A 13314-nucleotide genomic window follows, 5' to 3' on the forward strand; every position below is an offset into this window, starting at 1 on the left:
ATGAACAGCAATATATCATCATTCTAGAGCATAATCAAAATAACAAAACTAACCGATTATTGTGCAAAAAATAAAAATCTAATTCAGGATAATGACATCATGCTCCTTATGAAATGTTCCCTGTTACAGTAATAGCACTGAATAGCATTTTATAGACTCATTGTATATTAGATTTCTCTAAAATATACTACAAAAGTGGCCATACATTGTACTTATTTCATTTAGCAACGTTGACATACGTGCAGATGTATGAATCCTAAAATTAATTTTGGATTACAATGTTGTTGCATGATAGCAGTGTCATTAAAAAATACAGTTAATTTATAATAGAAAATAAATCGACCTATAGCCAACTGTATTTGGACACTTGTATGTGCTTGTTGAGAATTTAATTCCAAAACCACTGGCATTAATATTTTATTGGTTTATTCTGAATTTGTGTCCAAATACTTTTGTATGTTATAGCTGTGAGTAATGTTTACAGATCTGTCATCCATCAATGCCTGCTAAAATGTCTTTACATGAAATCATATGCCACAAACCTTCTCTTCCAACTGAATATCAGTTTGTCTCTTAAACACAATAAAGAAATCAAGCACAAACAGAAGAAATCCTGCCCTTGGCCTGTTAGAAGAGGTTTGCAGTACCAGAACAAAGGCAGGACAACATATCATCTTATAATAGTGAGATTATGAAAATACAAACGAGTTTCTGTTTTTAGATGTAGGTTTTGTTGTTGCTTTTGTTTATTTTCTACTCAGTAGCAATGCCTCAGAGCCACAAATACACAGAACGCAAAGGAAAACGACCCCTCGTGTGGCTGAGCCGCTAGCTAGCTATGCTACATTTCTAGGACGGAGTTGTCTGGACATCTTTGGACAAACAATATAAAGTACACAATGTACATGTTATGATCACATGCTTATCGCGTCACCACACTTTTAGGCTTTGTCACTCTGTTAGTAGCACAAGATAACAAGATGAGTTAGGCAGTGCTTAGAGTTCACGTCACAAACAGACCGGTGGTGAACTAAAGCAAGTCGTGTGTTTTGTTCTTCTTTCGTTCGAGCACTGCACAGTTCAAGCCCTGCTCCGTGTTTTTTTGCAGGGAACAAACTGGTTTGTAGTCTCCATCTTCATCATCCACTTCATTTGACCTGAAGACTGAGAGGAACATCTTTGTTGTGATTTTTTTAAATTTTATTCAGGAATCACATGTTCAGAAAATAAACATCTTAAGAACGAGATAATCCACCACTAGAGACTCTGAATTGGACGTTGGGGAAGCGTGTGCAAGCTAACCTGCTGGCAGTGTTGTTAAAGAGGATTTGGGTACACCTGTCGAGGGTCATAGGTCATTTCTGGCATGTATTGCTCATGTAGCTCAGCGTCCAGCGGGAGGCCATCCATGGGTAAATCAGAGTAACCATATGGAGGGTAAACTGCATCCAGATCTTACATCGAGAGAGAGAGAGAGAGAGAGAGAGAGAGAGAGAGAGAGAGAGAGAGAGAGAGAGAGAGAGAGAGAGAGAGAGAGAGAGAGAGAGAGAGAGAGAGAGAGAGAGAGAGAGAGAGAGAGAGAGAGAGAGAGAGAGAGAGAGAGAGAGAGAGAGAGAGAGAGAGAGAGAGAGAGAGAGAGAGAGAGAGAGAGAGAGAGAGAGAGGGGAGAGAGAGCGAGAAAGATTAAAGTTACAGTAATTATTTGCAAACTAAATATTTCAATTGTTTTTGTCTTTGTTGTTTTCTTTAATTATTTAATAATAATTATTTGTTGCATTGTTAAAAATATATAAATAAAAAGAAATGTATACAAAGATTTATGAAATATTACATCACACACACACACACATAATATTTTGTATTTTTAATCAATTACAAATTTTAATAAATGTTAATAAATTACAGATTATATAATTTATATATACTTATATATTCTGTAATTTATTCTTATATTCATATATAATTTCTTATAATTATATATTCTTATATATAATTATATATGAATATAAATTACACTGAAATATTATATACAATATAATATTTCATTCATATTTTGCTTATATATAAAATATTACATTTATAATAGTAAATGCATTAACTATACAGTTAGTTAATGTCACCATATAATGTATACAAAGATATAGTGTAATTCATTCATTCATTCATTCATTCATGTATTTATTAAGCACAACAGCAGCTGACCATAGTGCTGTACAAATAAGATAAAAACAATAATAAAAGATAATGTCAATGAGAACAATAATAAAAAAACATACAAAGTTTAAAAAGCCAAAGTAAGAAAATAAAAGTTCTATTTAGTTTTAAACTCATAGACAGAATTAGAAGTATATACAGAAGAATTAATTATATGTATTTGTTACATAGGTTTGGTCAGACCAAATTTGGACATTTTTCAACGTGTTGTTTTTAAATTATAATATTTAAATTATCATGTTAAATTGACAGTCCTATTAATTAAATAATTTCAAGGTAATTTGATATTATTATTATTATTATTAGATTAAATTATTCATTGAACGTCATATTTGCTGCCTTTTTATGAAAGCACTAAGCTGCTCAAGGCCATTGTGTTCAGTAATGAGATGTGCAGAAGTAAAGCAGTGTCTGAAACTCCTCTAACCATGGTCAAATCAGTATAACTGTACACCGTGTGCACAGCATCATTGCCTTAATTAATCACTTCACTGATTGATACAACTTTGAGCAGGGGAAAAAAAAATAATAAAAACATGCAAAATACTTCCAGCAATTTCACATGATGGAGGAGCCTTGACATTGATGGAGAGCTGGTTAATGAAATGTAAGTGACCGAGGGGGATTTCAGATGAACAAATTCAATGAATCCAACTGTCACACTTGTTAAAGAGATAGTTCACCCCAAAATGAAAATTCTGTCATTAATTACTCATCCTCATGTCGTTCTAAACCGTAAGATCTCCGTTCGTCTTCGGAACATAATTTCCGAATTTTAAATGTAAAGAGCGTATGCTATTCTGTGTTAGCTGCGTCATACTGATACGTTTTCTACGTTGTTTACGTTTTGATTTGAATGAAAACAACGTATCCGCGTGATGCAGCTGACACAGAATACGCTGTTTACGTTCAGTGGATACTCTCCAAAATGGCACCAGGGTGATGCGGAGGAGACGAATTGTTGACTAAAGTCGTTATTTTTGCTTTCTTTGCGTACAAAAAGTATTCTCGTAGCTTCGTAAAATTACGGTTGAACACCTGATGTCACATGGATTATTTTACCGATCTCCTTGCTACGTTTCTGGACCTTGATCGTGGTAGTTACCTTGCTGTCTATGGGAGGGTCAGAGAGCTCTCAGAATTCATCAAAAATATCTTAATTTGTGTTCCGAAGATGAACGGAGGTCTTACGGGTTTAGAACGACACGAGGGTGAGTAATTAATGACAGAATTTTAATTTTTAGGTGAACTAACCCTTTAATACACCAACATTCAGACAGAAGCACAACACCCCTGAGACCAGAGCAGAAACGCCTGAAGAATCAGGTAAAAAAAAACAAAAACAAGCTCATCCTCAAACTTCACGTGTCATATTTGTAATCGTACATAGAAAATGATGTTTGTTTTGTGCAAGACAAAATATTACAGCTGCATTTATTTTCATCAGATTTTTTGTAGACAGTCCAAGATCTGCAGGGAACAATTGTGAAGTGAAAACTGTCAAGTTAGACTTTCAAAGTCAGACGAACTGTTGCTGTTTTTTATTATTTAATTGAATGTGTACTATAATTTATTATCTAATCATTCCATGAAACAGTCTGTTCATTATTCATCGTAAAACAATAATTAATTGAACAGAATCATTCTTACATTCTCATTCTGAATTAGTTTATAGTCTTTTGCTAAAGACTAAGTTTTCCATACAGATGTATTTATTGTAGACTTTCATTGTTAGTCCTTTTTTTTCTTATTTTTACAAACTGTGGGGTGTTCTTCAGATATTTTATGGCTGAACTGTGTCAGTGTCAAACAGGGTGATCTGGTTTCAGTGGGTTGTTTTTTATTTTCAAATTCGACGAATGAGTGAACAGCACATTGCATACTTAATGTTCCCTCTCTGAGGAACACAGCATTCTGTCAGTTCGTGGGACGGACTGACAACAACGCAGTCCAACCGCTCTTGCGCTTGATAAATGTGAATTCAATGACTGTCTCTCTTTATCTTTTCGTCTTTGACCCCTCTCTCACATGCATACGCATGCCATAACTCATTTGTCATGTGGCATTTTATTTTAATGCTCTTCGCTCTAATCCAGCGAGATGTGCCGGATAAATAGGCAATTTGTGGTGGTGTTGCATACTAAAGCAGAAGGATAGTGAGTGAATGTGCTGGGCTCTCGACTCACCATCTGGTATATATCCAGGGTCGAGTGGCATGGCGGCGTGTGCCTGAAAGAATATGAATGCAAACATTTTCATTAAAAGTTCTTTCATATAGAACAAGGATATGATACTTTTCAAATATCAGGAAATCAAATATATGTAACAAGCATCAAATCAGCATATTAGAATGATTTCTGAAGGATCACGTGACACTGAAGACTGGAGTAATGATGCTGAAAATTCAGCTTTGATCACAGGAATAAATTATCCTTTAAAACATATTCAAATAGAAAACAGCTATTTTAAATGGTAATAATATTTCACAATATTACTGATTTTAGTGCATTTTTGATCAAATCAATTTGATCTTGGTGAGCAAAAATCTTGTGTCGTCGTGTGTTTGCTTTAGCGGCTTTCTTAAAAGCATATTGGTAGGTTTACTCTTTACTCTTTAATTTACTCTTGCCATTTTAAACCTGTATGACTTTCTTTCTTCTTTTGAACACCAAAGGAGAAATTTAACAGAATGTCTGAGCTGCTCTGGTCCATACAATGAAAGTGAATGAGGACTGGGCCTATCAAGCTCCAAGTAAGCCAAAAAAATAAGCATAAAAGTGGTTCATATGACTCACGCACTATATTTCAAGCCTTCTGAAGTTTTGTGTGAGAATCAGACTGAAATTTAAGTTGTTATTCACAGAAAATCTTGCCTGACTGCTGTGGTCACCATTCACTTTCATTTGGACATACTGTATATGCCTTCTTTACGTATACGTCTCCTACCTGTCTCATTTACAATTATTTAAAGTATTACACAATGGACTCAAAAAGTACTTCAAACCTTTTGGACACAAGTCACACACAAGAACATTTAAATGTCATTGCATTTAAAAAAATATCAAATCAAGTTGCATCTGGACACATGATAACTAACATCACTTTTCTGAGCCATTTTTCCTGATCTACACACCAAAAAAATGGCTAAAAATATCAATGCGCATTTGACAATCATACAACCGATAGCTGTATAAGAAACTAAATTGACACTGAAACATTGAATTATTGAAAACAAATGCACACTCTGGGTTGAATTACCAACTTGGTTCGCATTAACTTTCAATAATTGAAAGGTCTATCGTCAGTTATGCCGTATCAATTTAATTATTTAATTACGATTGCTAAAAATTGACACGGCATACATAATTCGAAATGGTCTCATTAATAATAATGCGCACTAATCTGAGAGTGTGCTAGAGTGCTGTGTGACTCCTGAATAAATATATTCACCATTTCCCAGGCTGCAGGGTCATGTTTGAAGAGGGAATGAGTGAGCTCCACCGACACACGCTTCCTGTAGTCTGAACTCTTGTCCTCAGAGATGCGGAAGAGAACGGCCGCAGCATAGGTGGCTGAAGAAGAGAGAATGATTACAAGCAGATTATTTTAATATATGATATGATACATCATAATTATTTACATATTATTATGGATTAATATTATTATTATTTTTATGTAATTTATATAATGCACCAAATATATTTACTTAATAAATGTGGAAAGAAAATACATACATACATTCATACATACATTGATAATAATTCTATAAGAAATTTGAAGTAAAAAATGACAGTAAAGACTTTTACATTGTTACAAAAGATTTCTATTTGAAATAAATGCTGTTTTACAGAATTTTATTTTCATCAAAGAATTTTGAAAAAATGACATTTCATAATGTAACACACAAATTGCCTGTCCTTAAAGGGGTCCTATTATGTTCTTTTACAAAGTCTTGATTTTGTTTTGGGGGTGTACTAGAACATGCTCTCATACTAGGTTGTTCGAAAAACACACTCAAACAGCAACATTACAGACTAACTAAAGCTGAAAACGTGAAAAAGCATAATAGGACCCCTTTAAATGTCACACCAAATCAAGTGAAGTGTAATCAAGTGATGTGTTGTGTTACATGTCAGTCAGATGGCCTTTTTATATATATAAAAAGACTGTTCTTGCTTATTGTATAGATTAGGCTATACTATTATCCAAATGTATTCCTGAAAGTGAAAATTTCAGCTTGTGAGACTAAAAGCCATTTTACACATTACGTGAGAAACCAAGTGTTGAGCTGAGGATTCACTTGCGAACTTGTGGTCTCTCGTGTGTTCGGCTCCTTTTCTATATTGAAGTGTGGCACCAAAGTCAACATAACGAAATGCTGCATCTCTGACAGTGTTTGTCTACCCCAGACTGTCATTGTCAGTGTTGGTGGTTTATGAAAGCTGCTGGTGTAATACTGTAAACAGAAGAACTCAGGGATGCCAGTTTTCTGTATCAGCTTACATTATTTCCACTGGGAGTGTGATGCAAAATCAGAGGAAAGGTTTACATAGTTTCAAATGGATGTACAAACTATGATCTGTCCAATGGCACATGGCTCTTTTCTGTGTTTTAACAACATGGAGTGACACTTACGTAATTAGTCATGAGATATGGCACGCTGTTTTAACATTTAATCCTTAAACGTATTAATATCATGCTACTAGTACTTTTTTTATTCCATTAAATACTTTACTTATTCAATCAGGACTAGTACATATTCTTCAGCCACTAGTGCTTAATCTTTAGATACTAATGACTTTTTAAAGATGCTAGTACTTAATAATTTCTTATTTATTAGATACTAGCAATTATTTCAATAGTAACTAGTAACTATAATACTGTTGCTAGTAACACATTTCAAATTTTTACCATTGACTTCTATGGGGAGCTCTCATTCAGTTCTGACTAGTATGTATTACAATAGTGACTATTATCTTTTTCAATATTTCTAGTAAGTGTTCATTAGATACTAGTACTTGTTTATTAAATACTATCACTTTTCATTAGATGCTAGCTCATATTTAACAGATACTTGTAGTTATTAATTAGGTAGTAGTACCTTTTGTAATTGTTACTAGTAACAAATCGTATTATACTAGTCATACCTGCTTTTTTAACTTGTCTTACGACTAGTCAGATCGGCCACTGAAGAGTTCAATTAAAAGCCTCACCAGTAAGATAATAAAAAAAAACTTATAATAAAAAGGATCAGTAAGTACTGGTATCTAATAAGTGTGTGCTAATATCTATTCAAGAAGAACTAGAAGCTAATCAATACATACAAGTACCTATTTAATAGGTACTAGTATCTAATAATAAGAACTAGTATCTAATGAAAAAATACTAGTTGTAAGTAACTACTAGCATCTATTTAATATATATTAGTATCTAATACAAGTACTAGTATTCAATGATTAAGTACTAGTATCTAATAATAGGTACTAGTACACACTGATATACATTTATTAGACTCAAATCTGAATAGTTGATATCTGAATGACAAATCCCCATAGACGTCAATGGGAAAAATTTTACTAAGTTACTAGTCACTGAAACATTTAATAATATCTACTGGTATCTAATGAATACATACTAGTATCTAATAATAGTTACTAGTAGTACTCCAAAAATAACTTCTAGTATCTAATAATAAGTACTAGTATCTAGCATAAGTACTGGTATCCAATAATAAAAATTAGCATCTATCAATAAGTACTTGTTAGGACTGGGTAAATAAATCGATGCATTGCGATTGAGTAATGATTCTGCATCGACTCTGAGATTGTTCGAATGCATCGTGATTCTCTCTCGAATTGATTCTGAGCTTAGTTTTTAACAGCAGATGGCACTGCATGCTTTAGAAACAATCATACTCTGCTTGCTTCCTGTTCCATACACACCTAAAATAATCATTCATAAAGTTCGAAAAGTTTGAAGCGAATTACAAGGGTGTTCACAGTGAACTGTGTTTACATTAATCTTGTGTCATAAAAGCATTCTAAGCTGAGGTGTAATTACATGACTCAGCTGAATTCACAAGCGCTCTTCTTCGTGAGCATTTGAGTGTGTGGTTAAAAACTAGATTAGAGTGCCATCTGCTGTTAAAAACTAAGCTCAAAATTGATTCCAGAGAGAATCGCGATGCATTCAGAATCGATCCATGAATCGCAATGCATCGATTTATCATGACAGCCCTAGTACTTCTATCTATTTAATAGGTATAAATATTTAATAAATAAGTACTAGTAAAAAAATAAGTACTAGTAACATGAAAATAGATGATAGTATGTTTTATACATTAAATGTTAAACCAGCTTGCCATAATGAGGTGTGGCATCAAACTTTGTCTCGATGCACATCACTCACCAATCCCCTCATTGGGAGAGTGCAGGAGCTCCATTAGAGGTGCAGATGCTCCTTCTGCGTCGATCATCTCGGCACACTGCTTATCCAGAGCCAGTTCACACAAAACACCGGCAGACACACGCTTTATGTTCTCCACGTAGGAGTACAGAAGCTAACAGGAAAGAGGAAGTCAAAGAATGAGAGGGGTTAAGAAGAATGCAGGTTTCACTACTGCTTTATCAACACCTACATTTCATTACAAGGTTGTACTTTTCTAAACAATCTTGCAATTCTTATGTAACTGTTTCCTATTTTTTAAGTTACTTTGGACAAAAGCATGCACTAAAGTAATTACATAACATAATGCACAGTGTTTTGGGAAGCGACTAAAATTAGTAACAATATTAACAGTATTTTTCAGTATTGTGGCATTTCAAACCCCCCCCCCAATTCAATCAAATCACAACGAGTCCCTCCACATAATCAGTGTTGTATAAAGCTAAAACAATTAGTAATCTTTTTCATTAATTGAAGTAAAGCTTAAATAAAACAAAATATAATATAATATAATTAGGGATGCACCGATACCAATACTGGTATCGGTATCGGGCCCGATACTGAGCTCCTGTACTCGTACTCGTTAAAATGCCCCGATACCAAAAGCCGATACCACACAGCATGTGATAAGCGCCATATTCAGACAAAGAAACACCGACAACAGAACAACAGACAGCAGAATGGAGTTAAGTAAAACTGATACAAATTTTGGGACCAAAAATTATTCAGACCGAGTCTGGGAAAAAACATTGAAGTTCAGGTTTGCATGAAGCTGGATGACTGCATGCCCAGGAGACTACATACAGGCTGTCATTAAGGCTAAGGGCTGCCCGACAAAGTATTCATAGTTGTGTAAATACTGTCATACTAACAGCTGTCTGATTTTTGGTTGATTGTAATCTATTACATACCTTTCTATCAAAGTTATCTAACATTATCAAGCTGAATTTGTTCTGACTCAGTTTAACTCTGAGTTCTTGTCATATTTTATTACCATTTTCTAAACTATAGCGAATAAACTGTGATAATGTGAGAAATGTTGAAGGTGTCTGAATAAATTTTGGTTTGACTGTATCTATTTGATAAATTAAGTTAACTAACTAACATTATACATACACTTTTTGTTTCTGTACCCAATATTTAAAAAATGTACAAATGCAAAAAAAATATCGGTATCGGTACTCGGTATCGGCAAGTACCAAAAATAAAAGTATCAGTATTGGGCGAGTACTGGAAAAAGTGGTATCGGTACATCCCTAAATATAATATAATATAATATAATATAAATATTACATCAAAAATGAGATGAAAATATTATATTAGACGGAAACATATAAATATATGTATATCCACATATGTGAGTGTGTGTGTATAAAAAGTAAATAGTAAATATAGCAAATAAATAAAAAATAAATGTAATATTCAAAATAGATAAACGCTATAACACTGCACATAAGTCCTTGTGACATTTAGGTTTAATCTTTTTTTCATGAAATATTTTATTATTTATCACTATGTTTCATTCTATATAAATTATATAAATTTGGCTTTATTAATTAGTATGTCTCTCTTCAAATTTAATACTATGACCCCACTCAAATTGCTTGTTGTTGTGCTAGAAAAATGTGTCTCTAAACATTAAAGTTATCATCTGATAGTTATGTATTTAGAAAATATATCCCACACTTAAGTTTTTTTTTTTTTCTTTTTGCTTGTAGCATGGCTAACTACTTTTTCAAAAAAGAAGCTTGACTGTATTTAAAAAAAAAAAAAAAAATGTAAATGTAGCTTCGCTACATATAGTACTGGTAGCGTACTATATAAACACAGACAAACACACACATGCAAACAGCGGCCAGACGCCCCGCAGTCATCGCCCGCAACACCCACGCATCACAACACACACAGATGAACCGCATTCACTGCCAGGACTGCCATAAATTGGTTCCGTACTTGCACAAACAGAGGAATGGTCTGCATGCTGGCGATCTCCCCTCGGTTGATGGGATCTCTGGCCAGTATATGCAAAGCGCCTGTACAGCCTTCCACGATCTCCTCCATTCGCACGCCATCCTGTGACAAAAAGAGAGAAAGTGTGAAGAAAACATTAACTCTAATGCTAAAGGGACCTGGTCTATGCCAAATACTGGGACCTTGATGCTAATTGGATTGTATTTTGACCTCCCTTTGAGGGCTTCGGCCTATATGTGAGGGTGAATAAAGAGGATATATGAAAAATCCATGCACAGGTATAAAAAGCTCCAAAAGCACCTGATAGGTCTGCTGGGCCCCTGAGCCGTGTCTTTGAGTTTCCTGATGAGCTTTCAAGAGCAGGTTGACCAGTCGAGGGATTGTCCCAGATTCTCTCAGAGGCGCCTGATTGACCGGACACAGGGCCAAGTTACGAATCAAACCCACTGTGGCCTAGAGTGCGAAAAAGTCATATAATTAACTATCGTTTACTGTTTTTCATCTATCTGTTTGTATTTTCTTATTGCTTTTTTATGCTCACAAATGGAATAATGCAGTGGTTTCCAAAGTAAATAAGAATTGCTATATATATATATATATATATATATATATATATATAAACCTTTGCTCTGTTTCACTTGAATATCATTTAAATAAATAAATAGGTTTTGGAAGAATTTTAATGTGAAATTTGAGTTTATATTGAAATACATATAATTGAAATATCACTTTTAGCTGATGTTTTTTTCTTAACATGCTTAACACAGAAAATAAATAAAATCAAAATTTAAATAAAAAAGATCACAGTTTAAATATACAAAAAAATGAGCAAACAATAAATGAGATAAAATAGCTCATAATTTAGTTTTGAATTAATCTGATGTGAAATTCAATGAGTTCATACTGAAATACACTATTTTCATTGCAAAATTAATAAAAAAAAATGCTCTAAATAAAAGTTTGATCTCTTTAATTTGAATATCATTTAAATATCAGCAAAATATAAATAAAATGCCTAAGATAAATAAATAAATAATATAATAAGATTTAGATATAACCAAACCAAAGATAATTTGTTTCTGGGAGAATTTGATGTGAAATTTGATGAGTTTATATTGAAATTAATTGAGTTTATATAATGATTATCATATAAATATCACCTTTAGCTGATGATTTTTCTAAAAATGCCTAAAACAAAAGTAAGTAAATAAACACACTGAAATCACTCAGATAATTTTGAAGATTTAAATGAGAAATTTATATTGAGTTTATATTGACGTGTGCTTTTGATTGTCTTTGTATTTTGGCAAAGCTGAGCACAGTTTTTCTTGAGAAAAATCTGAGAAGCAAGGTATGAAAAGCAAGTAAATTTCTCTCCAAATTCAAACACTTGCTGTCCTATGAATCTTATTGCGGCCTATGACAAAATAATTTGAAAAAGCTCTCCTTTGTGATTTTTCTTTGTGATGGGTTTAGCTAAAGTCTCTTAAACACAATGAACCGTGCCCCACTTTTGTAGCGCCGTACCTTTTCAAAAAGACATAATCTGAACCGAAACTGAACCAATTGTTGTGAATTTATCATTGTGCAGCTCCATTGTAAGTCCATTCCTCAAAGCTTTCATCATCTTTAACAAGTGACTCACTCTTGTAAATCCCAAAGTGCTGACTGTCGACTGTCGAAACCCAGGCACCGACATCAACATGATGGCAACCGAGCGATGTTACTTGCAGCAATAATGCTTTTTTAATTAAAAATTTGAGCTGAATACAAAGTTTGTTGAGATGCTTGATGTGAGACTGAACGCAGCCGCAAACGTTTATGGATGCATCAATGCACATGTGAATCTTTGTCGGTCACCTTATATCACTCCACGATGTAGTTCAGAGAAATGTCATGCATTGCTGTGAAGTGTTTGTCATTTTACTTCTGCCTAACCATCTGTGCACCAAGAGCGCTGTGTAAACGCTTAATTTCATACGGCCTCTTTCATAACGCATCATTAGTCAACAATGTTCCTCTGCTGATTAGAGAACGCCGGCTGATAGAGTAGATCTCCGCAGGGTGGGACGACAAGCCATGTCAAGTGCCGAAAACGCCTCCAAATAACCATGATGCAATGCATTCCACACATTGGGCTCTCATGTGTGTTGCATTAGTGCTCTGTTCTCTCCACCCCGCCTGGGTGCAACTAAAGCCATCAGCCAAACTGGGACGGTCCAACTACAATACTGCATGAATTCCATTTGTAAAACCGTTGAACTGTTTTCTGGTTTCTACATAAGAGTCATTATAAAATAAATAGTTCTGATATAAATTTATATCGAAAATCGGTTATAAAATGCATAACATTGGGCTGTACTACTACAATACTTAGGCTACAACTATATTACTAGGAAAAATATTCATTAATTTGGTTTTAGAAGAATTTCAAGAGAAAGTTCATATTAAGATACTTGACTTTTAATTGCAGTCTTTGGCTTTTCAGTAAATCTGAGCACAGCTGAGAAAAAAATATGAGAAACCATGTATAAAAAGTGCAAAAAAATGCATGTAATTAACTACTGTTCATAAAATTTTTCATGAGCCTATTTGTCAATGTATTTTTTATGTATCGTTATTGCTTTATTATGCTCACTAATGGATTAATGCAATGGTTTCCAAAGTAATAAAAACAGAAAAAAA

The 13314-nt window shown here is 33.8% G+C and overlaps 1 protein-coding gene across 2 annotated transcripts in view; it reads right to left on the reverse strand.

The window, feature by feature from the left end:
* Positions 1–409: 409 nt before the first annotated feature.
* The window catches only part of jupb (junction plakoglobin b), a 90140-nt gene continuing 77235 nt past the window's right edge, over positions 410–13314 (reverse strand). The window contains exons 10-16 of one of the 2 annotated variants that reach the window (XM_016455940.1): positions 10930–11082; positions 10612–10731; positions 8623–8773; positions 5665–5786; positions 4401–4443; positions 1303–1442; positions 410–1164 (exon numbers count right to left, since the gene is read on the reverse strand). In XM_016455940.1, the coding sequence (XP_016311426.1) occupies positions 1318–1442; positions 4401–4443; positions 5665–5786; positions 8623–8773; positions 10612–10731; positions 10930–11082 (714 nt within the window). In that variant the 3' untranslated portion in view covers positions 410–1164; positions 1303–1317. Of the gene's footprint in view, positions 1165–1302; positions 1455–4400; positions 4444–5664; positions 5787–8622; positions 8774–10611; positions 10732–10929; positions 11083–13314 lie in introns of both variants that reach the window. The other variant, XM_016455939.1, reaches the window with a different exon arrangement.

Source organism: Sinocyclocheilus anshuiensis, unplaced genomic scaffold (assembly GCF_001515605.1).
Source record: "Sinocyclocheilus anshuiensis isolate Anshui unplaced genomic scaffold, SAMN03320099.WGS_v1.1 scaffold379, whole genome shotgun sequence".
Classification (NCBI taxonomy): domain Eukaryota; kingdom Metazoa; phylum Chordata; class Actinopteri; order Cypriniformes; family Cyprinidae; genus Sinocyclocheilus; species Sinocyclocheilus anshuiensis.